Source organism: Choloepus didactylus, chromosome 7, assembly GCF_015220235.1.
Source record: "Choloepus didactylus isolate mChoDid1 chromosome 7, mChoDid1.pri, whole genome shotgun sequence".
Lineage (NCBI taxonomy): Eukaryota > Metazoa > Chordata > Mammalia > Pilosa > Megalonychidae > Choloepus > Choloepus didactylus.
Genome location: NC_051313.1, coordinates 119,661,112 through 119,686,749, shown reverse-complemented (window position 1 = coordinate 119,686,749; position 25,638 = coordinate 119,661,112). Strand labels below are relative to the sequence as shown.

General features: G+C 54.7%; 2 protein-coding genes across 6 annotated transcripts; both read right to left on the bottom strand.

Annotated features, from left to right (window-relative positions):
• Window positions 1-12: 12 nt before the first annotated feature.
• Window positions 13-2,590, bottom strand: GPSM3 (G protein signaling modulator 3). 5 transcript variants are annotated; one of them, XM_037842380.1, is made up of 5 exons: window positions 2,567-2,590; window positions 2,142-2,189; window positions 1,852-1,954; window positions 1,432-1,631; window positions 13-1,207 (listed from the first exon to the last, which is right to left on the bottom strand). In XM_037842380.1, exons 2-5 carry the CDS (start codon window positions 2,184-2,186, stop codon window positions 1,070-1,072), a joined length of 486 nt encoding a protein of 161 aa, XP_037698308.1. In that variant the 5' UTR covers window positions 2,187-2,189; window positions 2,567-2,590; the 3' UTR covers window positions 13-1,069. The 5 variants fall into 5 exon arrangements, with proteins under 5 accessions (XP_037698308.1, XP_037698305.1, XP_037698307.1 ...); XM_037842377.1 differs by having other exon boundaries at window positions 2,142-2,203; window positions 2,567-2,585; XM_037842379.1 differs by lacking the exon at window positions 2,567-2,590 and adding an exon at window positions 2,416-2,526.
• Window positions 2,591-3,711: 1,121 nt separating this feature from the next.
• On the bottom strand, window positions 3,712-24,962 carry NOTCH4 (notch receptor 4). Its single transcript, XM_037842365.1, is given in 31 exon segments — window positions 3,712-4,421; window positions 4,424-5,036; window positions 5,216-5,313; window positions 5,799-5,946; window positions 6,179-6,474; window positions 7,054-7,192; window positions 7,296-7,368; window positions 7,598-7,817; window positions 8,345-8,520; window positions 8,629-9,012; window positions 9,579-10,102; window positions 11,016-11,128; window positions 11,373-11,625; window positions 13,246-13,430; window positions 14,252-14,405; window positions 14,759-14,846; window positions 15,073-15,190; window positions 15,399-15,551; window positions 15,827-15,972; window positions 16,542-16,701; window positions 17,375-17,497; window positions 17,591-17,704; window positions 18,455-18,568; window positions 20,032-20,226; window positions 21,934-22,089; window positions 22,214-22,450; window positions 22,552-22,674; window positions 22,774-23,121; window positions 23,421-23,716; window positions 23,904-23,985; window positions 24,781-24,962. Coding segments are annotated over 31 exon segments (5,988 nt in total). The 5' UTR covers window positions 24,842-24,962; the 3' UTR covers window positions 3,712-4,323.
• Between the last annotated feature and the right edge of the window lie 676 nt (window positions 24,963-25,638).

Sequence of the window (25,638 nt, the reverse complement as noted above, 5' to 3'; positions counted from 1 at the left end):
GCGGAGAAACACAGAAACCGAGGAACTGAGACCGAGTGGAGGAGGGGAGAGGGACGCGGGGACGAGGGCAGGATGGGAGGAAACCGCCCGGGGTGGGGAATAGGGGAAGGCGCCAAGGCTGGATTTCTGTGGCCTGGGAGGGGGGCGTGTCGGGGGCTGGGGTACTTCACCCAGGTTCTGAGTCAGGGTGATGGGGTCTCTGACCGCTGGAATGCCTGGGTTCACAGACAGCGCAGTTCATATTTCTTGTCCTAATAACTCCCCTCTCTGTTCTACTTAATTAAAACCAGGAGAGGGGGGTTGGGGGGGATAATTAGGGAGGTCTCCAGTCGCTGCTTAATGAGCCAGTAATTAACCAGCCAGGGAGGGGAGCTGGCCTCTGGCCAGACTGGGGAGAGAGGCAGCCTCTGGCCTCACCTTGCCACCCTCCACCCGGTCCCCCCAGACACCAGCCTTCAGTCCAGAGGGGAATTACATTTATTAACACAACCAAAACATCAGACTCTGAGCAGCAGCAGGGAGGGAGGGTGGGCAGGGCTAAGTCCATTCACAGCCTGTAGGCCCTTCAGTCCTGGGGCTGGGGGATGACAGTGGTGGGGGTGAGAGAACAAGCTTCACCCTGTTCCTGGTGCCCACCCACCCTCCCTTTCTTCTTGCTGGGAAGGAGGGTAGAGCCATCTCTCAGGTCTCTCAGGTTTGCCTTTTCTCAGGAGGCAAAAGCCTGAGCCCTCAAACCCTGCCTAGTGGCTTGACCACTGGGGGTGTCCGCACTGCTCAGGCCAGATGAGAAGAGGGGATGGGGTGTCCCTCGGTGGCCGGGATCCTCTCTCTGCTTCGGGCTCCCTTGCACTTGGGAAGGGAGTTAAATGACCATCCTACCTTGCCTTTCTCCTGTTCCCAGGGTTGAGGACCTTCACCCCCTCCAGTTCCCAGGGAAGGTGGATGAAGGGGATGAAGATTGAGGGTCTTCCAGTCTCTGGTGCCCCTGCCAAGCAGGGTTGAGGGCATGCAGTGGGGTGACCAGGTTTGCACCCCGTGCGTGCAGAGGGGCCGTTTGGGGCTTCAGGTCTCAGCAGGTATGTGTGGGTGGCCGGGACCTTTGCTCTTCCATTCGACCTCCACCCTGAACCCTCAGCAGCAACTCCAGGAGCTCCTGCCCCCCTGGAGGGAGGGGAGGTTCTGACCGCTGGGCTTCCATCCGCTGGCACTGGAGGAGTGGAGAGAGGAGGGTGTTAGTGAGGCTCTGAGGGGAGGGGGTCCTTGAGAGGAGCCAAGGCTGGTGTGGGGACATACAGGACACCTGTGATGGGCATGGGGGGGCTAGGGACTTGGCAACAGGGCAGATGCCTGGGCAGAAGGAGGGTGGGGCCTAAAAGAGACTAGGGTCAAGGATCCAGGAGGCCTGGGCCTTGCCTCTTGGGGGTGTCTCACCTGGTGGCTGAGGATGGTGCTGTAGAGCTGTTCTCTGTCCTCAAGTGGCCGGGGCAGGGCCTGGGACAAAGTTGGGGGGCTCAGGGGGGCGTGGAAGGTGGCCCTCTGCTCCTCTAGGCGGCGGGACTGGGCCTCAGCCACCAGGTCCAGAAGGCGCTCTGTCTGCAGGGAGAGCAGGGAGGCCGAGCGGGGCCCCATGGCTGGGGAGAGGAGAGGGAGGGCTCAGAGAGCCAGAAAGGTTGGCAGATGGGCGGGGGGTACAGGGTGAGGTGCTTAGGGACTTGGGGTCAGAGCTGAGGGGGTGTGATAGGGAGTCGGGAGGAGGTGGGGGGAGAGCCCACATTGGAGTGAGTCTTGGTAATGGGGTCAGAAAGAATGTGGGCACCAGGGTTGGGAGGCTCCCTGGAAGGCTGGAGGTACCTGTGCGCTGGGTCCCTGGGGGAGGAGGGGATGGAGGAGCAGATCGCCAAGGCCGAGTGGTGGTGCTCAGAGGGGGCCAGTCTTGCTCATCCTGGGGGTAGTCCTGAGAGACGACCGGTCCAGTCAAGCAGGGGTGGGCGGGGGGCTAGGCTGGCAGCCCATTTCCTCTCTCTGTGTCTTGGTTCCTATTCCTACCTCAGTGTCCCCAAACCCTTCTAAGTCTCTGCCCCAGGTCCTCTCACCTCCCTTCTCTCCCAGTGTTAGCCTCCCCCTCTCCGTGCCCGGCTCACCTGCTCACCATCCTCTTCTCCTTCCTGGGGTCTCTCGGCCTCCATCCCCTGGAGGGGAGAAACTGATGGGGGAGGGGTGGCTGGGATTTGGGAGGAGGGCTGGAACCCTGGATTCCAGAGGGGAGTGGGGGCTGGAAGGGGTGGGGGTAAGCTGGGGGCTGGATGCCTGGGTTCTGAGCAGGAAGCTGGGTTCCTGGTCAGCCCCCCCATGGGCCCCGCCCATCCCTGTCAACTTCCTCCAGTTCTCCTTTCCCACTCAAACAGCTTGCCCAACCTCTCTCTCCTCAGAGGAGCACCGAGGCCAGGGAAAAGGTCTCCAGCTGCAGGAGTGGAGGGGGTTTATGTTGGGGAAGGACTCCTGGGCTCATTCCCAGAGACTCAGAATCCCTTCTCCCCAACTCCCGGCTCTGTCCCTCCACCCGTACCTCCCCTTCAGCTCTTTCTGTCAACACTGTCAACAGGAACTAACTACACAGGAAGTGGTTTCACTCTTCAGAACCCACCTCCCCCAACATACATACATCAGGCCTTCCCTCCCCTAGGATTAGGCCCTCCCCATGCATTTCTCGGACCTAATGGGACCGGGAGTGGCACAGTCCTAGTGGGAAGTAGAGGACTTAGACCCAGGATTGTCTGGTCTTTAAGCATACAGCATCCGGGCACTGAATCCAACACACAGCAAGTATTCAGTATATGTTAAATAGTTATCACTGCCCTCAAGGTGCTTAGACTCTTCAGGGGACAATATGTGCACCAAATATGAGAGAATGGGACAGGGTTCACTCTGTTGATTCATTTTAGTGCAGGGCAAACTTTCTTCTGGTCGTATAAAAGGGATATAAATGGAGAGATCACCACCCTGGCTTGGTCCTTAGTCAATGCAGGACAGACTAGCTGGCACTGAGACAGGAGGAGACAGAGACATCTGGGGTCTCTAAATGGCAATGTGCTATGTTAGGGGACTTGAGTTGAGTGACTTAGAACATGGGATGTGGGGATATCTGGTTCTGCCATGTAATACTCGGCAATTGTGGGCATATAAACCTCTCTGTGCCTGTTAGAACAAAATGGGTTTTCATAGCCCCTACTTTATAGAGTTGATATGGGGATTAAATGTGATAATGCACTTGGCACATACTGAGTGCTCAATAAGTGGTATTATTATTATTAGCTTTTAAAATGCCTCACAACTCCAAATCTCTGACCCATCACCATTAAAGAGGTGTAGCCACATTGCTGAAAGGTGAATAAAGTTTTTTTAAGGTGCGCTCTCCCTCTCCCTCTATTTAACCTGAGGTCTTAGGTGGCCAACACTAAATGTCCTTGGGGAAAGGACAAAGGATGGGCATGGCCTAGTGTGTGTATGGGTTTTCACTGGCATACTGAAGATTCTTGCTTTCAGCTGATCCCCTAAATTAACATGGGACTTCCAAATCTACTTATTCTTGCTCTTTAACTGTACTAAAAGCTCCCATCCAAATGTTGAGCCAAGGGCACAAAATTCCGAAAACACTATGCAGTACTACATTTCCTTCCCATTCCACTCCCCAATCCCTCAAAAAAAAAAAAGTAACACTTCACATCAACTTTATTAGAAGGTGGTGATTTGGGGCACTTAAATAGGAATACTGGTGGCTAGAAGAGTGGTGCTTCATCCCTGCAGTGGAGTTTCTTTTTTGGAAGGTAGTAGGGAGAGTGCAAGGAGTCATCAGCTGGAGTGACCCTTCCCCCCCTCTTTGGAGCCTACATAGTGCCTGGCACATTTTAGGTGCTCAATAAATATTTGTCAGTTGTTTGTGGGCAGTGGGAAAAAGGGGTGAACCATATACAAGAAGGAATATCTTACATCCTTTGCGCTTGCATCAAGTTTGGTTCCAATTTAAGGATACTCACTCTGACTCCACTCTATCCTGTAGCCCCTCACCGTTACTTTCTGGGAGAGAGATTGAGTCCACCTCATCCAGTACCTTAAACCCTCTTTTCAGAGCTGCGGCGTCTCCACGTGGAAACGATTCCTATTCTGGGGAGCACCACACACTCATTGTGGGAGGGAAAAAACTCATGACCTTACTTTTGGGGCTCGGGATCTCAAAATCTAGATCCTCCCCGGCACCCCCGAATGTCATTTAATGGGTACTCATTTTTAGGATGCACTACCCCCACCCCGCTCCCACGTAGCCTTCTACTTTTGGTCCTCGTCTCCAAGATCTAAGAGCATCACTTGGTGGCCTGGGAAACCCCAGGCAGCTTGAGCGGATCCCCACTCTGCGAACGGAGTAGACAAGGAGGCGGAATAGGAGTGCTGGGGGCGGGGCCGCAGGCTCCTAGAGCTACCCAATCACAGGGCCAGCCATTCGCCGACGTCCCTTCCCGGTGCCGGGCAGCGACCCCGGAACCTCCCCGCACTATCGCGGGACTGGGCCGAGGCCCGCGCATGCCTGCAGAATATCTACGGCCTCTGTGGGGCGGGCCTCCTCCTGTTCCTCCTCCCGATAGGCTCCGACAAAGAGGATAGGCTCCGCCCCTGTTCGCGGTGATGTCAACGTGCAGAGTCTGGGCTTGCGGACAGGTCCCGCTACCTCGTGGGCCAGCTCCCAATGAAAGAGTCCGGCTGCGCTGTAGAGCTCCGCCCCCACGATGATGAGCACTCCCCGACGCGGTCCTTGTGCGCGGGAAAGCGCCCTCTCCACTGCCCGGCGTGGCTTTGTGACGCGTGTCTTGTGGCCCCGCCCCTTCCAGTAGAGTCAGCAGGTCCCAGTGATTGCGATGGCGTGCGATGTCCCCAGGAGTCAGCCCGGCCTGGTCTCGCAACCCTCGGGCCGCCCCCAGCCCCAGCAGTAGCTGGGCTACCTCCACCGCTCCTTCCCGGGCCGCCAGGAACAGCGGCGTCTGCTCCTGAGCAGGAGAAAACAGCCGGGGGCGAAGTCAGGGAAGGCCACGCCCACAGAAAGGATCTTTCGTGGCCCCACCCACTTCACCACTGGCTCCGCCCCTTCGGGGTTTGCAGGGTTCCCGCGCTTCTTACGGTTCCCCCGCCAGCTTTTTTTGGTGGGGATCCCGCTTCCCGGTCTAACCCTGCTGTCCTGGGCGTCTTTATCTGCGCCAGCCTGGAGAAGGGAGCGGGCGGCCCGGGCGTTGTTCACGGCGGCGGCCCAGTGTAACGCCGTTTTTCCTGGGGGACGACGTGGGAGATTGTTACTGCGGGGTTGGGGGCCAGACGCCTGGGTTCCGGTTTCCCACGGATTCTAGCTTTGGGGAAAGGGCTTTTCCGGCCCGCTGGCTCCCTCAAAGTCGGGAAGCGTTGTCCTGGCGACCGCAGACCGGCAGGAAGCGTTGCCCCTGGTGACGTCACCGGCGTACGGGCGGGACAATGGGGCATTGTTCTGGGGTCGGTGGGACCGGGAGACCGCCCCCCATCCCCACCTCATCCCTTTCCCTTCCCACAGACTCTTTTCTCCCATTCCAGTTCCCTTTGGACCGGGGCTGTGTGTGTCCGTTGTTCAGGATGGTGGGTGGAGACTTAAACGCCCTCCATACTACCATCGTACCGCAGGGCGGGAAGGTATGCTCCAGCCTCGAGTGTGTCCTTTTTGCACCTCACCTCGTACCTCATCTGCTCAACTCGATAGCACAACATCGACCTCCTTAGATCCATACCCCATTTGTCTCTGGCCCCCACGTCTGCTCGGGCTGCAATCAGTTCTTCAACCAGGTCCTCTATTGCCAGCCTGGCAGCCAGCATCAGTGCTGTGGTCCCGTCCTCTGTGCGTGCATCCACCGCAGTCTGTCTGCTCCGGAGCAAGAGCTAGGAGGCCAGAGAGGGCCAATGACCCCTGGGGTACCCTGGACTGCTAGCTCAGTTCCTACACACTTTTATCCTCCTCCCAATCCATATCCAGCCATCTGTCCTTGTTTCCCTTTCGGATCCCCAAACTAACATCATCTTTCCTTTTTGCCAAACCCTAGGGCATGCTTTTTTCCAGTTTTACTTGCAAGCTTTTCCCTTTTTCCCATCAGGGACCCCACTGTGCACTGACCTGGCAGACCTCCCGAGCATCAGCGGCCACAGCGGCATGAAGGGGGGTGCGCCCTGCCCTGTCTGGCTGGTTGGGGTTGGCTCCAGCCTCAAGGAGCCGGCGGGCAGCGGTTGGCTGAGAAAATCGGGCAGCCAGGTGCAGCGGGGTCTCCCCAGTGCCCACAGTGTGAGCCTGGGGACTGGCCCCTCCACCCAGCAGAGGTTCCCATGGCTCAGGGCCTCCCAGCCATGCCTCCTGGAATGTCCTGGACTCCACTCCCCCACAGCAGACTGCTGACATCAGGGGTGTCACCCCATCTGTGGGTGAGGGACGTGAAGAATGGGGACAAGTCAATAAAAAGGACACAACTTGGGGGTGGGAGAGAAAAAGGGCTGCTTAGAAAGGGAGAATCACAGCCCGAGGCATCAGGAAGCCCGGCTCTGGCTCTTGATTTTGTGTGGCTTTAGTCAAGTGACTTTTTAACTCTTCTCTTTGACTTCAGTTTTCTCATCTGTAAAAGGAGCCAGTAGGCCTCAGTTCTCTTACTTATTAGGGCAGTGGTTCTCAGTCTTGAGCCTGGATCACAATGACCTGAAGTGCTTGTTAAACTAGAATGCTGGGCCCAATATCACGAAATCTTGGATCAGTAGCTCCGGGGTTGAGCTGGAGAATTTGCATTTCTAGTAAGTTCCCAGGTGATGCTGATTCTGATGGTCCAGGGACCACACTTTGAGAACCACTAAGGTAATAACTCTAACAGTAGTTATAGTCTAAGGTAATATTCTAAGGTAATAACTCTAACACTAATTCCTCCAGTCCTGATATTAAAGGACTTTCTAATTCTAAAAAGGGTCAAAGGAGGTTTTCATTTTCTCGGTTTGGGTTGGCTCACGTACCAGGTCCACGGGTGTCCACATCCGGGGCCTCCATCTCTGACTCCTGGGGGGGAGTCAGCATGGCTGTCTGAGGGAGCTCCCTGCAGTCTCTACTCAGAGGCCAGAGCTGGCACTTGGAGTGTAGGGTCATTTTTTCACCCTTGAGGATGAGAGTAAAGATCAGTGAAGGCTGTTTGCCACATTGCTGCATCCCCTCCAACACCTCAGGATCGTTCCTGGCCCAGCCCTTTCATCTGGCCCACCTCTTCTCCCTCCTCGGGGCCTGAGCACATCACAACTCCATCCTCATCAACTTCTGCCTCTGGCTTCAAAGCCCTGAAGGAGGGTGGACGGGTAGAGGTTACACAGGATTATAAGGAGGACGGGTGGGTAAAGGTCTTATGGGGTTATAACCATCAGGTACCCCCAGATTTCCAGTAGCTTTCCCATCTCCCTCCCCTTCCCCTATCTTTGACTTCTACAGTAGTGTCTCTTATTCCCTTTGATATAAATCTCTCCATTGAAAGAATCTCCTCCCTGAGTCCCCATTCTGCCTCACTCTCACTTGAGGCCGATGCTGTCCTCGCCCAGAGGCGGCCGGCGTCGCCGGTGAGACGGCTGAGTCTGGGGCCGTTGAGTGAAACCAGGGGGCAGCCAGAGGGCCCCGTGCTCTCGGCGCCGCCGACGGATGAGCTGGAGGACGAGAAGAGCCCCAAGGGCCAGGAGAAGCACGCCGGCCACTGGAGAGCACAGCACAGGCCAAGGAAGCTGGTTGGCATGGGGCTCTGGTGGGAGAGACAGAGGCACAAAGAGAGGCCACACCTGGTGAGGCTGGTTACTACTGTGAGACCTTTGGGCAAGGACAGGAACCATTCTTGCCTTGCTTTTCTCATCTGTAAAATGGGGATAATAATAGTACCTGCCTCATGAGGTTGTTGGGAGGATTAAATGAGTTAATAATATAAAGCTCTTAGAGCAAGGCCTGGCACAAAGTAAGCATGATGTAAGTGCTAGTTATTCTTTTTTGGGTAATATGACCTATTTGATAGTCATACCATCATCTATTTGATAGATGATTGGATCTGCTATCTAGTAGAGGAGATAAACCAGAATCCAAGGTGGAGGTTAGGGAAATGAGGAAGATTGCAGAGCACATGGTCATGAGGTGATCCAGTAACAGAGGAGTCAATGAATGTGAGTCCCAACAAAGAACGTTTGGGGGCACAGAGATCATTCAACCTCCATTGCCAGTTGCTGTCATGAGAGCTGGCCCGGGAGCAAAGGTCAGGGGGAATGGCAGGGGGTTACCTACCAGTGCCTGCACGAGGGTGGGCAGCCAGCAGGGGTCCAGGCAGCAGGGGCTCCAGGGCCCCCACTGCGGCCATGGCGGCGAGGAAGCGGAGCAGGAGCCCAGGGTCCCAGGGACATCGGGATGCAGGGGGGTCAGAGCCACAGCGGGACAAATCCACACCCATCACCACCACAAACCTGTCGGGCAGGTACCTCAGAGACCCCTGTATCCATCCCTTGCCTGTTTCCTCCCTCTGCCTTTAAAAACTAGCATCTAGCCCTCCTCTCTGCCCAGTCTCTTCTTACCCAGTGCTGAGGGAGTCTGTCTCCTTGCCCAGGGGCTGTGTTTGAGACGCTGCCTTCTCCTGATGAGAGGGGTCCCAGGATCCTCCCAGCTCCTCTTCGGCCCGGGCCCCAGGATAGGGGTACACCATGTCCCTGCCATCACTATCCTTCCTCACCCAGAGTCCCACCCTCAGAGTCAGGGACAGCACCCGGGCCAGGGCAAGCAGGTGCTGGTCCAGGGCTGGGGGGCTCAGCACCACCAGCAAGGCCAGGGAGGGCCCCCACTCAGGGTCCCCAGCTTCGGGCCTGCAGTCACCCCCATCCCAGCCACATTCTGCGGTGTGGCAGCCTTTCTCGCAGTGCCCATTGTGGAAGTGATCACGGCAGTACTGGTCATAGGCTGGGCTGTGGGGTGAAGAGAGGGGAACTCAGGATCCCCACAGAAGCCCAAGACACCCCTCTTGACCTCAAAGAGGACTCCTGACATTCCACCGTCCCTGGGGCTCTGGTTGCTAAGTGGGAGCAGCTCGGTGGCAGTGGGCTTAGTTGGACCCTGGTTGATAGTCCAGGCACCCTAATGTCTACTGACATTCCCACGATCTTCTCTCCCGCCCCTCCCCTGTCTCCTGGAGAGTCCAGGCCCTTTTCCCTCAGGGGTGCTGGTTGCTAGGGGAGATATGCCATGGCAACAGGGCCTAGGGAGGGACGCTTAAGGAGCTTCCTCAACTCTTGGAGAGGAGCCCAGAGGCTGCGTCTTCTTTCTTGGTCCCTGCACTAAATATTGATGCCCACCCCCCATTCCCCTGGGTCGGAGTCCAAATCTTCTACCCCCACTTAGCAATGGTTATTAGGATGGAATAACCTGGTCGCAGGGCTTGTGGGGCCTGAGGTAGTGGCCACACTGTAACTCGGAGGCCCCTATGACCTTCCTTCCAGTCCCTCCCGTGCCCCGGTCAGGGTTCCAGGCTCACGTGCAGGCTGGAGGGGTCTCACAGTCGTAGCCATCAAACAGACACTCTGCCGAGTCACACTGTGGGTGGCACTGCCCATCCCGGAAGAGAAGCCAGCACCGGGAGTGGGAGGGGCAGCCTTTCCAGGGGTCTGGGACCCCCAGGGAGCAGTCGCCCCCATCCCAGTTTCCTCCTGGGCCGCTGCAGCCGGCATCACAGGCCCCGTCTCCACCTCTGCCCTCACACCCCTTTGCTCCAGGCCTCTGACACCGGGGCCCAGGAGAGCTGGGAGGGCAGGAGCATCGAAAGCCTGCCCCCCCCAACCCGGGGGTCTCTGAACAGCTGCCATTGTAGAGGCATGGGGAAGGAGGGCCACAGCCTTGAGGAGCCGGAGGGGTCAGGCAGTCAGGGCCTCCATAGCCATTAAGGCAGGCACAGCGGGGTGGGAAGCCGGGCTTAGGGGAGGGCAGACACAGGCCTCCGTGGTGGCAGTGATGGACGCCGCAGGAGGGGGCTCTGTGGCTGCAAGTGGGGCCTTCAAAACCCTGTGGAGGGAAGGAGAGATGTTGGGGAAGGACCCTATAATATTCTGCCCCTCAAGCAAACTTCTGGGTTAAGGCAGTTTAGAGGGTCCTAGATTCTCAAATCTGGACAAGGCCTCAGAGAGCATTGAGTTCATCATTTTACAGGTGTTGAAATTATGTCCCATGGTCATTTCACACAATGACTTGCTACCCAGTGGTGAAAGTGGTTGATGCATAGACATGTGCAAGAGCATGGATGAACTGTAGCATCATAATGCAAGTCCAGAAAGACTACAAGAAGCTTGAAACAGTTAAGTTAAAACGAAAAAATGTTATTTTGTATTATCTTAATCTTTGATTAATTTCATGTACACACACACACACACACACACACACACACACACACACACACACACACAGAAACCTTTATCTTCCTCTTCTGGAGGGGAAACAGGATAGAGATGGAGCACATAAGTAGATATAAATTATTGTTAACATTGTAATTCTTGGGTTAGGTTGGGTGTTACAGTGTTTAAATAATAAAATAAAAAGATCATGTACAAAGCAATGATGTCAGTATATCATTAATCAAGGATTAAGATTAATCGAATTCTATGCATCTGAAGTCCATTAAACACACAGGCATAAAGTTGAAAGAATGTATCCAAGGTTACCCAGCTTGACCTTGAGCAGCTCTTGACTTTCCCTTAGACAATGCCTGCGATTTCTGAAAATCCTGTTCTTGCTACCACCTTATCCTGCCTTTCCCCCTAACTGCTTCTGAGAGCCATTCACCACTCTGAACTGGAGACAGCATTTTCCAATAATTCCTACTCTAAAGCTCCCCCAGTTTCCCCTCTAGGATTCCAGTCCAGACATTCTTGCATTGCACCAGTGTTGGGGCGACAGAGAAAGGAGTTTTGCAGTCACTCACCTGGGGACAGTGGCAGGTGAAACCCGGGGGTGGTCCTGCTTTGGCCTCGCAGGACCCTCCATGGGAACAGGGCTGGCTCTGACAGGGGTCTACCTCCACCTCACACCACTGGCCTGGGGGATGGAGTGGTGGGGTGAGATAAGACTCACACACTGTCTCAGTCACTGTCTCCTTCCTAACTTATCTCTGGGATTTGGCCCAGCACTAGATTCACAGGCCAAGCCATCTTGGGATGTCTTCTCTTGGATGGGGGATGGAGGCAGAGGATGGACAAGATGATTAGGCTGCTTCATGGGTAAGGACTGTCTGCTTAGCTGTGCCCTAGAAATGCCTCTACCCCCCCATCACAGGCCTCACCTGTGTGTCCAGGCAGACACTGGCAGTAGAAGGCGTTGGCCAGAGAATGGCAGGCTGCAGTGCCTGCGGGGTGGCAGGGCCGCTCCAGACACTCATCCACATCTCCCTCACAGCGCAGCCCCACAAAGCCCGGAGGGCAGGAGCAGTGGAAGCCTCCAGGTTTGGGGGTGCAGGTCCCACGGTTATGACAGGGTTGAGACTGACAAGCGTCCAGTTCCTTTGAGCAATTCTGTCCGCTGTAGCCTGGGGCACACTGCAGGCAAAGAGGGTCAGATGGGCAAACAGGGAACAAGCCCAGCCCAGCATTGCAGGATACACACACACACACACACACACACACACACACATGTACAGATAGTCTGCCTAGCCCCTCACTGTCCAGCTCAGCTGCATCATTCAACTCACCATCCTTCATGATCATGTGCAGCTTAATCCTTTGATCTCAACTCCTTATAATACACAATTGTTTAGTAATAGACCACTTAACTCCTCCGTGGTCTCAGACATAATCTCTACAACACATTACCACTCAACATAACTCCACTTTTGGTAAAACCACCGTCTCCCACCCACACATCCACCAGGCTCCCTCATGTTTTATTATTTGATTCAACAGCATTTATTGAATGCCTATTTTGTGCCAGGCACCATTTTTAGCGCTAGAGATACAAAGAATATGAGAACCCATTATGGCTTCTACGAAGAGCTCAGGCAACCAGAGGAGAGAGACAGCTAACATTTATTGTGTGATTTATATGCCTCTCATATGACCCCTTAACAATCCTTTAGAGGGATTATCTTTTACAGATAAGGAAGCCGAGGCACTTTAAGATTAAGTGACTTGCACAGTCACATAGCTAGTGGGTGGCAGAGCTGAGATTCAATGTGTGTCTCTGACTCCAACACTCTGGACCATTTTCTGATCACTTCATGCCATTCTGAGATAAGGGTCACTGAAGAGTTCTGTACCATGTGCTGAGTTTTTGCAAAAGGAAGGAGCGCACGCAAGAAAAGGGAGAGACAGGAGGACTCCAGCAAGCTAGGGCATTGGGTTAAGTTGGAGGAAAGGGAATCCATAAAGGAGGGCCCAGACAGCTGGGAGAAGCAGGAGAGGGCAGTGGCTAGGAGACCTCTGGAGGAGGGTGGTTTATGAAAGGGGGAGTAGGGCTGGGGTAACGGGTACAAGGGGCTTACTACTGATCGGCACACTGCTTTTGTGTACGTCTAAAAAGCTTCAGAACAAAAAGCTAAAAAATCAAACTTAAAGAAAGAGGGTGAGGGTAAGGGGTCTGCATAGTGCCCTTATCAAAAGCTGTGGTTCAGAGCACGGGAATCTCACTGCCTGGACTTGAATCCCAGCTCGGCCTCTCCTGGCTCAGGGTCTTGGACCACCAAGCAGAGGCCTTAACCCTGCCTGGAGAGATCTAGGAACATCTTCCTGAGGAAGTGGGCGGTGGTGGGAAGAGATGAGGCCTGTGAGGTAGGCAGGGCTGGGTCACGTGGGGCCTTGGGCTTTATTCTGAAAGAGGTGGATGGCTACTGAAGGTTTTTCAGCAGGGGAGTGATAGGTCAGTTCAGCGTTTTTGATAGCGCATCCTGGTGGCAGAATAAAGGCTGGATCTATAGGTGGATGTGGGGTGGCAGGGACAACACTTGGGAAGCTGATGCAGGTGTCCAGGTGGACTAGGGCAGTGGGGTGAAAGGTTCAGGGGAAGGAACGGATTTAAGATATGTTCAGGAGGTGGAATTGACATCACTCAGTGGTTGGTTGGATGTGTGGGGTAAAGGAAAGGGAGGAGAAACCGATAACCCTGGAACCCCTATGGCCATTGTCTCCCACATCCAGCCCACCCTCCCCTCCAGCCTCTCTCACCTGGCAGAGATACCCATTGGGCTGAGGCACGCAGGTGGCACCGTGCTGGCAGGGTCTGGATTCACATGGATTTACTCTGTCCTGGCATAAGCTGCCTTGAAATCCAGGAGGGCAGTGGCAAAAATAGGAGGGGCTGCTGTCGATGCAGAGGCCCCCATTCTGGCACAGGGAAGACACTTCTGTGCCTGGGGAGAGAGAAAAATGGGGAAAGAAAGCTAAGGGAGGGTGGCAAGGAGCTCAGGGGCTCCAGACACTGAGCAAAGAGGCCTTTACCTTGGGGCCACTCACATTCTTGGGGGTTGGGGGAGTGGAGGCAACTCTGAGACTGAGGAGTTAGTAACTCCCGACACTGAAGAGGTTAAAACATCAAGCTTTCCCTCCCACCTTTTATGCCAGAATAGGGGGGAGATGCCTCTTCTTAAGCTTTTTGGAGTGTTGTAAGTGACTGTGCTCTTGGCTCAATGCAGGTCTCAAGCAAGAAAGAACTTGACTTGAGGGGAACTGCAAATGGGGACAAGGGGCTGAACTAGTGGCCTAAGTCTGTCTCTGGGTTTTGCATCCCCTTTGATGTTTTCTCACTGTGATTCCCATGAATCATCCCTTACCCCACAACAGTCTCTTCCCTGAACTCTTCTCCTACCGCACCTCATTTGAGTAAGTGTAGTTGGGTTAATCGTGGTCCACTCTGGCTGTGTTACGATGATGTTGTCCATGGTGGAGTTGTCCCATGTTGTCAACCCCCCAGAGGTTGTATTAAGCTGGAGTCTTACTGCCTGGGCTGGATTGTGTTGCTAGAGTTGTGCTGAATGTGGTGAGAGGAGCTGAATTGTGTTAGGCTGCCCTGGGTGTGTTGAGATATAGAACCAATAACTGTGGTTGGTCTGTGTTGTTTGGAGTCTCAGTTGGTTATTTTGGCCAAACGTTGAGTGTGGATGCCCTTAGGTACAGGGTAGAGGAGGACCCCTTTCTTTCTTCATCTGCTCTCCAGTTCACCCTTCGGTGGTACCTTGGCTTTGAGCAGCCTTCTGGCAGGAGGACAGTGGAAGGTCACAGAAAGGCCCGGTCCATCCCTGGAGGCACAGGCACTGGAAAGAGGGCCCAGACTGGAGGCAGTGGGAATTGTGTGGACAGGGCTTCTGGGCACATAAGTCCACCAGGGCCTGAGGGTTGGCAAGGAGCATGAGGAGGACAGAACGTCAGGTACCCAGGCCCAGAGAAGGCACTCTGCTGACCCTGGGGCCTCAACATCCCTTACATCTAAAACTCTCTCCAAAATGGTCTGGGACTTGGGGACCCTCCCTGCAATACCCTCTTCCCAGAATAGTCTCTGGGATCAAAAATCCTTTCAGTCCTTCCTTCTTCACTCCATTCAAATCTCAAGCTAGACCCTAACCCCTAGACTTCCATACTCCCTCCCAGCTGCCCTGCTGCCCACCATTTAGTCCCTAAGACCCCTCTCACTGGAGCTAGATAGCCACTTCCCTCCTCAGCACTCCGGCTCAGAGCCCCTCACCTGGCAGCTGCCTCCTGTGTAGCCAGCGGGGCAGAGGCAGCGGGGACCCTGAGGGCCGTCTTGGCAGGTTGCCCTGTTCCTACAAGGGCTGGACAAGACAGAGACAGAGCACAGTAGAAGGAAGGTCTGGGAAACAAGGGGGAGGGAGTGTGTGATAAGATGGGGAGGTGGGAAACCAGCGGGGGAAGGAAGGGCGAGAGCCTCAGGAATGTGGCCTGGGAGGCAAGCCTGGAGCCCAGAGGGGGATGGAGAGAAAGGGTGGGAAAACCGAGGGGCTCCCTTCCTTTCTCCAGAGGTCTTTGAGCCCAGCTCACCTGTCTGCACAGCTGGGGCGGACCCTTCCCTCACAGTGTGGGCCCTGGAAGCCCGTGGCACAGCGGCAGGAGAAGGTACCAGGCCTGTTCACACAGGTACCCCCATTGAGGCACGGGGCTGGAGAGAGGAGGCTGTGAGGGGTTGGGTTCCTGGCCTATTATAACCCAGTGCCTGTGACCTCAGTCACACCCCACACAGGACCCCCCACTCCCCGCCCCACTGAAACAACAGCTCCCTGACATCCAATTAATTTTTTTAATGTGGTGCAAACCTACCCTACCTAGTCCCTCCATCCCCGTCATGGCCCGGCCATGGTGGCACTCACCAGAGGCACAGTGGTCCATGTTGGTCTGGCAGCGGGGCCCGGTGTAGCTTGGGGGGCAGGTGCAGGAGTAGCCGCCAGGCCTGGGGCTGCAGGAGCCACCATTGAGACAGGGTCCTGAGTGACAAGCCGTCACCTCCTCTCTGCAAGTGGGCCCTGAGGGAGATGGACAGGGTCTGAGAAAGGGGATCCTCCTTCTCTCCTCTCTCCTCTCCCTCCATCTACCTCCTCACTCCTTTCTCTCCCCTTCATCATCCCCTTTCCTATTGTTCTCCTCCATCCAACCTCTTTTCTTCCCTCACCGCAGCCCATGCCCAGTTCTCCTTGGTGGTGACTGAGACCCAGAACCCTTGGACCTGTGTCTCCACTGGCCTTAACCTTGATGTAGGGGATGACCAGCCCAGGCGTGCATGGTTTGGGGAGGGCCTCACCTGTGTAGCCTGTGGGGCAGGTGCAGTTGTAGCCAGAGGGCTGGGGGTGGCAGGTTCCCCCGTGGGCACAGGGCATGGAGATGCAGCCCCCCAGCTCGACCTCACACTCTGACCCTGTCCAGCCCACATCACACACACATGAGGATCTGGTCATAAAGAGAAAGGAGAGAGATTTTCTCTTCTCCTAGTGCACCCACTTTCTTCTCCACCGGCCAGACCCCTATGACCTCCTCTTTTTTTGGGCCTGAGACTTTGGCCTTTGTCTTCAGTGACTTTGCTCTCGATGCCCCTTCCCTCTCTATTTATCTCTAACTAACTCAATGTCTGTCTTTCGGAATAAAAGCTCCATGATGAGAACAGGCACTTTGTGTCTTGTTCTCTCTGTTCCCCAGTGCCTCAAACAGCACCTGCACATAGTAGATGTTCAAGAAATATTTGTCCAACGAATGATGACTTGGCCCTGGGATTTAACGCTCTTCTTTCTGCTCCGAGCCCCTGGTGCTCTGTTTCCTCCCATTAATTTTGAGCTCTCTCCCCATTGGTTAACACTCACCAATCAAGCCCTCCCAAGGGCTGTGACCTAAGACCTATTTGTTTCTGTTCACCAAGCCAGTGGTCATTTCCCACAGTCGGGCTCCACACTGGCTGTTTTCTCCTGTCCCAGCTGGGGAGGATCGAGAGGAAGGGCACATGGGGAGGGCTGGGAAGACATTACCTCTGGCAGTGCCCATGCTGGCAGGTGCAGTTGTCCTCGGCAGGGATGCAGCCAGGGCTCCCATCGGGGCAGAGGCACTGAACCTTGTCCTCCTGATCCTGGCACCCTTGCTTGGGCTGACATAGGTTGGGGGTACACAGGGGCACCTCACAGAGCTGGCCTGGGTGGGTAGAGATGGGTCACAGAGAAAAGAGACTCCCTCCATGTCCCTGCTGGGGCCAAAGGCAATTTCTTATGCATGACTTGTTCACTTTCCCATGAACCTGTCATTCAATGGCCCGCTATTGCCTACAGGATAGTGTCAGGATACTGTCTAAATTCCTCGGAATGATGCACGAGGTCCGGCATGACATGGCCTCCCTACAACTGCTGCCTTTCTCATCTTTGCCTGGTTGCTCCCTAAGCTACGGACCATTTATTGTTCCTGGAATGGATGTGCTTTTCTTCCCTCTGCGCCTTTGTCCATGTGGTCAGCTCCAGCTAAAACACACGGTCTGGCATTCTACCTGACAAACTCCTACTCATCCTTCAGGGCTCAGTGCATCCATCACCGCCTCCATGAAGCCTTCCCACCTGTGGTCTGGGTTGGCCAGTACCAATCACATCCCTGTCTCCTAATCCTAATATTTGTCTCAGTATTTCTAATCCTTTGTTAAATCCTATCTTGTCTGTTGCTACCCCTTCCTCTCTTTTAAACACTTTCTTGATCTTCAGGGATGTCTAGTGATGTCTAAGGATGTCATTGACCATCTTCAAACACCCACTAATGGCCCCTCCCCCATCCCTGTGCTCCAAATATCCTTCCAACCTTTTCCAAGGCTTCCCCTGCTGACCTGTGAGGCCGGATGGGCAGAGGCAAGAGAAGGCTCCTGGGAGATCAAGGCAGCTGGCACCAGAGGGGCAGGGGCCACTCAGACACTCATCCACCTCTGTCTGACAGCGCGGGCCTTCAAAGCCTAGAGCGCACCAGGGGGGTCAGGGTGCTGCACGGACATCTGCCTCCTGCCCCCTCCCTGCTCCCCCCATCCCGTGTCTGTCCCTCAGTTTACCCGGGAGACACTCGCAGTGGAAGGCTCCGGGCTGGTCCTGGCACTGCCCACCGTTGGCACAGGGAGAGCTTCCACACTCGTTGATGTCCTCCTCACACCGCGTGCCGGTGAATCCTGGTGCATGGATGTGGGGCAGAGTGTGGGTGGGGGAGAAGGCCCAAGGTCAGCAGGGAGACAGGGGGAAGCCCTGCCCCTTGCTGGGAAAGGGTGACCTGGAGGGCTTCCCAGAGAAGACAACTGGGGCAGGTTGAGATGGGGATGATGGAGGGTGATGCAGGAAAGGTGAAGCTCAGCTGCCTGCTAGGTGTGACTTTGGGCAAGTCACTCAACCTCTCTAGGCCTTGGTTTCCTCCTCTGTAAAAGGGGAGTAATAATGGAACCCAATTCATGGTACTGTTGAAAGAATGACATGAGATAATACCTGACAAGTACTTGGCTAAGTGCCTGGCCTAGAATAGATACTCATTAAATCCTAGATATCATCACAGCAAGCGGTCGCAGGGTTGTCCAGTGAAGCTGGAGAAGGGGGTGGGTTAGCTTTCCCGGCGTCCATGGCAGTCAATGTCAAGACCACCCTGGAACCCCTAACATGCTGGGTGAGGGTACAGAGGACTCTGGAGGGGGGCTGGCAAGGAGGGATATTTGGGTGCTTTGGCAGGGACTGGGATGAGGGTGGGCGAGTAAGCAAGGGAAGATTTGGAAGGTGTTAACAGTTTGAGGAGCAGAGAAGGGGCCATGAACTGGGGACTGTCATTTCACTCCCAGGCTAGAGACAGATTCAAGAGGCCTCGGGTGATGCTGGGCCTGAACTCTGTAGGTTAGGAGGCCCGGGGTGGAGGTGGCTGGAGGGGAAGCTTCACCCACCTGGTGGGCAGACGCACAGGAAGCCGTTGAGCAGGTCTTGACAGCCAGCATGGTTCAGGCAAGGGGCCGAGGCACACTCGTCGGTCTCCACCTCACAGAGCTGCCCTTCCAAGCCTGAGGGGACAGGGGTGCGGGGCGGGGTGAGGCTCAGCCATGCCTGCCCTGCCTTGGCTGCTCGCCCCTTCTGCCCAGGCGACCCCGGGTGGAGGCAGCCCTGCCTCTGCCTTGCTGTGTGCCCCCTTGGGCAGCTCCAACCCTGCTGTCAGAGTGTGGTTTGGAAGAGATGATCCCTAAGGCAGAGCAGCAGGGGCACTGCCTCCTTCCAATGTGAAAGCTTGGGGCCTGTGGGAGGGCTGCCAGGAAGTGCCTTTTGGGGGGTCATTCCAGTGTGCACAGAGGGCGGGCTGATCAGCTGGAGGTCCTTGGGTTACAAATGGGACAAGTGGGCATTTACCTGGAGGTGATTCATCCTACTGTCCTACCTGGGCAGGCCTCTGTGCTAGGGTGACCAAGGATGCTCAAAGGGGGAATTCGAAAGGCATTTGGGAAGATGTGTCACTCCCATTTTGTTCTGTGGCTTTGGGCAAGTCCTGGTCTCTTACTGAACCGAGGCTGGATCAACCTCCGGACCTCGGCTGCCTCTTCTTGCCTGGGGAGCCGCTTCTGAAGCTCATTTCTATCCACAACCTTGTCACTTGGACGACTGAGCAGTTTTCTTGTGCTTTTCTGTGATTGCCTGTGAATGGCCTGGCTGCTCTCAGCTTAGAAAGGAGATGCTGTGTAATGGTTAAAGCTATTGAAGCCCTGGTTTGAATTCCAGATCTGCCACTTAGAACCCTGGGCAGGTTACTTAGCCTCTCTGTGCCTCTGTCTCCTCATTTATAAAATAAGCATCGTAACAATGCTGAGCTTGTAGCATTATTGTAAAGATTAGATGAGACAATGCATGTAAGATGCTCAGACAGTACCTGGCACAAAGTAGGCATTTTTTTTTTTTTTTTTTGCGGGGGGTGGGGATGGAGTTATCCAGCTGCCTGGTGTTGAATTTGTCACTCTCTCCCTTGGGAGGCTTCCCCCTTAAAACTGCCTGGGAAGTGGGTGAAATCCTTTCTTCTTGCACCAAATTCAAGCACCCAGGCCTTATGGCTTTTAAGCGTTTGCTATCGATCTCTATAGGAGGGAGTTTCTGTGATTAGGGGGAGCAGTCTGGGAGAGGGGTAGTCACAAACAGAGGCTGCAGCACAGAAAGGGTATTAATTGCCATTCTGCTCTTCTTCCATGGGCCTCTGTGTACAGTGGATCATTTTGTACACTTTATAACTAAGAAATGAATGGTACCCCCTGGAGTTGAGCAGTGCACAACTTCACTACTGTCTGTGGCATCCTCTTCTTGGGGATCATGGGTGTCCCAGAGTTCTCATCTGGGGGTGGAGGATAACAAGGGAAGCATCCTTTGGAAACTGACCCCAGCTGGCCTGAGGCTGTCCTGGCTCTGGAGGGGTGATGCCCAGTGGGTTCAGGATTGGTCTGTCTCCCCCTCTAACCCCCCCCCCCCCAGGGCTCCAGCCAGCTGGTACCTGGTGGGCAGAGGCAGTGGAAGGTGGCGAGTAGGTCCAGGCAGGTGCTGCCTGGGTGGCAGGGCTGGGACAGGCACTCATTGTGATCAGCCTCGCAGCGGGAGCCCGTGTAGCCAGGGGGGCAGAGGCAGTTGAAGGAGCCAGGGGTGTTGAGGCAGGAGCCGCCGTGTTCGCAGGGACTGGTGTCTTGCTGGGCTGGGAAGAGAGAAGAACCGGGAGTCTGCAGGAGCTGGCAGTGGGGAAGGGCAAGGAGGCTGGAGGTCCAGGGAGGGCGTGGGGGCCTGGATGTGGCAGATGGACCAAGGAAGGGAAAGACTTGTGTTTTTAAGATGGAGAAGGAACAAGGGGGCAAATCAGTGGGGCCTGGTGGGCTGAGCATTGGCAAGAGGACCGTGTAGGGAGGAGATGGCGAATCTGGAAAAATTCAGGAAAAAGAGATATTTATTTTTTATTTCAGAAAACAATTTGTCCTAATAATTGAGGGCTGACAAGAGCTGTGAGATAATTTGGGTCACGAGAATTGTTTAAAATGGAGAATGATGAGGATTGTACAAATAAGTGATGATAATGCGAGATATGGATGGTTATCGTGGACATAACATATGCTATGTGAATTTAGGAACCCTCTACTGTATAAATCAAGCCCTTGCTCTTGAGGCTTGCTTAGGTGAAACTTATGGTTGTAAAGGGGAGGCTAAGCCCCCCTATAATTATGCCTAGGAGTCACCTCCAGAGAACCTCTTTTATTGCTCAAATGTGGACTTTCTCTCTCTAAGCCTAACTCTGCAAATAAATTTATCACCCTCCCCCTGATGTGGGACAGGACCCCCCAGATGCATGAGTCTCCCTGGCAATGTGGGACATGGATTCCAGGAACGAGCCTGATTCTGGAATCAAGGGATTGAGAATGCCTTTTTGACCAAAAGGGGGAAAAGGAAGGCAACAAAATAAGGTTTTGGTGGCTAAGAGATTGCAAACAGAGTTAAGAGGCTGTCCTGGAGGTTACTCCTGTGCAAGCTTCACCTAGATGTGCCAAATGACCACAGTCAACAGTAGTCCCCAAACCTTAAAGAATACCCGGATCCCTATCTGAGACTCAATAAAGGTTTCACTCATTAAGCTTATTCTTCAAAAACTTAAATCCTTCAGAGAACTCCTATTCCAGCTAAGTCCCAAAACCCAGAGGCAATAGCCTCTTCAGGAATATCAACTATATGTGTCCCCTTTTCTCTTAAAGTTGACACCCCTTTTTAACATGAACAAGTTAGGGTGGTCACTGCCTAGACATCCCTGAAGATTGGGAAAGTGATTAAACTAGAGGAAGGGGTAGCAACAGACAAGATGGAATTTAACAAAGGATTATGAATACTAAATCTTTATATAATAATTTTCTTTTTCTTAGTTGCTAGGGTATTAGAATAGCCAGAAAGAAAGAACTGAAATGGTAGAACTGTAACTCATAGCATCCTTTGAAATTTGTTCTATAGCTGCTTGTTAAATTGTAATTTGAATGCTATCACCTTTTTGTGTATATGTTATATTTCACAATAAGGAAATAACTGAAACTATGGTATTATAACTCATAACAACTTTGGAAACTTCCTATATAACTACTTGTTAAAGCATACTTTGAAAGATACTACCTTTTTGTATATATATTATATTTTACAATAAGGAAATAACTGAAACTATGGAACTGTAACCTATAACATTCTTTGAAATTTGTTCTTTAATTACTTGTTAATTTCGCTTGGAAAGATATCACTTCTTTGTATATATGTTATATTCTACAAAAAAATATGATTAAAAAAAAAGAAGAAAAGAAAAGCAATTTGTCCTTTTCTGTCTTTGTTGCAGAGGCCAGTCTGGGGGCTCAGAGAGGATGGTATGTGGGTGCCTCACCCATCTGACACTCGTCCAGGTCCTGGTGGCAGGTGGGCCCTGAGTAGCCCGGCTGACACAGGCAGAGCGTGGAGCCCGTGAGGGGGTTGGTGCTGCACTGGGCTTCCCCGTGGCACGGCTGGCTCAGGCACCTGTCCTCCAGGTGGCACAGGAGGCCTGGAGGGGCAGCAGGGGGCGAGGCACTCAGAGACCACTTGCAGATCCTAGCTGCCCTCCTGGTGCCTCTCTCACCCTCCATCTCCACCCCCCACCTCCCCGGTACCCTCTGCTGCTCCCACACCTGTGCGGCCAGGTGGGCAGAGGCAGGAGAAGGAGCCCACGCGGTCAATGCAGGTGGACCCTGGGGTGCAGGTGGCAGCCTCACAGTCATCCAGGTTCTCCTCACAGCCTGAGCCTCCCCAGCCATTCATGCACACACAGTGAAAGCCACCGGCTGAGTTCTGGCAGGTACCCCCGTTTCTGCAGCGAGGGGGACCCTGGGCCTCACATTCATCCACGTCTTCAGAGCAATCCCAGCCTGCGAGGGGTTGGGGAGGGGACAAAGGCCAGAGCTGGGAGCTGGTGAGGAGGGGAGGGCAGGGGCTGGCCACGTTTACGGACATGGCATAAACAGCTCACCTATCCAGGTGTCTGGGCAAAGGCAGGTGTAGCTGCTCAGCCCGTCCTGGCATGTACCCCCGTTCTGACATTGGTGTCCGACACAGTCATCGGGATTTACATCACAGTCTGGGCCTGTGAAACCTGGCAGGGCCATGGGATCAGATGGTGGAAGGGGACCCAAAGAAGACTGCCCTTCCTGCTCACAGAGAGGGGCTGCAGGGAGGCCCTGGGAGGACGCACCTGGGGGGCAGAGACAGAGGTGGAAGGTGGAGTTGCTCCCTGGCACCAGCTGGCAGGTGCTCCCGTTGGGACAGCCCCTGAGAGGGCAGGGTCCTGCCCGGAGCTCGCAATGTGGGCCCTTCCGTCCAGCGGGGCAGAGACACTGGAAGGACCCCAGGGTGTTATGGCAGGTGGTGCCCTTGGGGCACGGTCCTGGATCCAGGAAACACTCGTTGATGTCGTGTTGGCAGGCGTGGCCCTCGAAGCCAGGCAGGCAACGGCACTGGATCTGGGGGTAGGTGGCCAGACACACCCCTCCATTGGCGCAGGGGTTGGCTGTGCAGAAGTCCTGCAGCTGGCACCACTCCCCTGAGGGAGAGGCAGAGGGGGCTGTTTCCAACATTGCACAAATTCCAGCTCATCTGAGATAACTCAGCTCTCATGCTGCCTTATCTCTGGGTCTCATTTTCACATTTCCGGACTGTTACTACCATACCCTCCTTGCCCTATTCCATCACCCCTTCCCCTAGTTACACTGTGCTTTGGGAGAGTTAAATCTGGAGTGAACCTGTTCTCCACATTGAAAATAAGACGTGTGTCTGACACATTATGTCTGCCCATTGCTCCGGCCTGTCCCCTCCTCCCCACCCCCATCAGCCAGCACTTACCTGTCCACCCAGGCCTGCAGAAGCACTGCGGATGGCCTGAGGGCTGGATCTGGCAGCTGCCCCTTTGGTTACAGAAGGAGGGAGGACAGGGGCCCCCAAGCCAGGCCTGGCACCTCTTGCCAGTGAAGTTGGGAGGGCAGATGCAGAAGAAGCTGGGGGCTGAGGGGGAGGAAGGGCTAGGGGAGCCTGCAAGGGAAGGAAGCAGGGCTTGGCAGCTGCCTCCATTCTGGCAGAGCTGGGCATCCTGGCAGGGGTCAGGAAACTGGCATGTCTCACCCAGGAAGCCAGGGGCACACCTGGGCAAGGGAGGAGAGAGGAAAACTCCCATCACTGTCCCTCTTCACCTTCTCTCCCACCTCCCACTTTTTGACTTCATTCGTTTCCCTTCATCTCCTTCACTTCTCCCCTTTCTCCTTTCTTTCACCTCCTCACCTCTCCCTTCCCATTTCCCTCCAGCCTCTCACTCCCACAAGGTACACTCACTGGCAGACCCCTTGTCCCTGAGACAGGCTCAGGCAGGTGCCTCCGTTGGCGCAGGGTTCTGGGAAATTCCCACACAGCAGCCCTAGGGATGGGGTGGGAGCATGAGATGGGAGCTCAGGAATCCTGTGCTTTTACTTTCCCTCCTCCCAGATGCTACCGAGGGACCTGTCCCAGCAGTCCAGCTGGGGGCTCGCTTAGCCACCATCCTCTCTCACACCCCTGTTCCTGGGCCCATGTGGTCCCTCTGTGGTCCCCATGCTCCAGCCCCTAGATCCCAGGCCTCTCAGTTCCTAATCTCCACCCCCCTTTCCTGTTTATTCTCTGGCCTCCCAAGTCCAGCTTCAGGCTTCATCTCTGGGAAGCAAGACAACAGAGGCTCCTGGGAGGTGAATGGCTGAGCCATTGAAGGGATTTCCTCCAGGAAGGGCCCAGCACTGAGCCATCCGGGGGGCGGGGACAGCTGGACCAGGAAAGGGACTTGGTGGGCCCTTTACCTTCCCATGCCTACATCTCCAGTTCCCCTCTCACCTCTTTCCCCAGCAGGTGGTCAATCTGTCCCCTCTTCCCCTCCTAAATATTGCTGCAAGAGCCTTCTGCCTCATAGCTACAGGGCGGGCTGGGTCCTCCCTAGGGGTGGGCACCCTCTCACCCATCCCCCAGCAGCCACCACCCCTGGCATCAGGCCCAAAGACTTGGTCCGTGCAGCTCCAGCGGCAGAGTTGTCTCTCCCTACAGGTTTCTCCCATTTGGAGGGTGAGGCTCTGCTCCATCCAGTGTCTCCTCAAAGCTTGGGGTTCGATCTTCTTCCCACCCCCCAACCCCAGCAGACATCCTCTTAGGAGAGATGGAGCCCCCATCCCTCCCGCCCCATGCTCACCTCTGGTCATGACAACTGAGAAACCCAGCAGCAGCAGCAGCAGTGGTGAAGGGGGCTGCATTCCAGAGCGCCTGCCCCAAGCCTGGATCCTCTCTCTCTCTTCAGGCAGGGACCCTCAGAGCCCTCCTGAGGCACGAGCGTCCTCTTCTCCTCCCACCACCCCTTCTTCCTCCTCCTCGGCCTGCTGCAAGCCTCACGTCTGAGCTGTTTCCTGAGTCACACAATGTCCTGGACACCCTAGAGGGGTGGGGGGGGTGGGAAGTGGAGGAACATAGAGGGGATGAGGGAGGGGCCTTCTGTCCCTGATAACCTCTGGGGAGGTGGGGGAAGTAGGACAGTGTGGCTGGAGGGCAGGTGATAGGAGGGACAACCCGGCCGGAGGGAGCTCCTGGGCTGCCCCAGATCTCTCCTTTCTAGCGATGGGGTGGCCACCCAAGCCCCAGTGGGGGCTGGACCTGGAAGCAGAGGTGTGGCATGGTGGGAGATCTCCCTCTTCCTCTTCCCAGAAGTGGATGATTATTTTGTGAGGTCAGTACAGATGTTTCTTAGAGAATCTGCAACTTATGGTAATTTGAAACCACTCAACCTTGGCAGAGGGAACCCAGGGGACTTCTGGGCCTTACCTTGGCCCTTGCTGGAGACTTAGTTATCTCCATTTGGCTACTGGGCAGGATGCTGGGCTGGTTTGGAGGAAAATCTCATTCTTTCTTGGGAGGGGAACCTATAGGCTTGGCATTATCAATGATAAATGAACAGTCTATTAATTTTGCAGTCTCAAACTGCAAAAAAAACAAAAAAACAAAAAAAGAAAACAAAACATGACCCCCAAATTTGTAGCAAACACTGAATTTTAGGTAG

What these genes read in the sequence shown, in the direction of transcription:
- GPSM3 (XM_037842376.1), bottom strand. Translation starts at nt 2,351, where the DNA reads ATGGGGGGGCTGACCAGGAACCCAGCTTCCTGCTCAGAACCCAGGCAT. An exon ending in CCCAGGGACCCAGCGCACAG is followed by an intron (nt 1,632 to 1,851) that starts GTACCTCCAGCC and finishes TCCTCTCCCCAG; the next exon opens with CCATGGGGCCCCGCTCGGCC. An exon ending in GCACCATCCTCAGCCACCAG is followed by an intron (nt 1,208 to 1,431) that starts GTGAGACACCCC and finishes CCACTCCTCCAG; the next exon opens with TGCCAGCGGATGGAAGCCCA.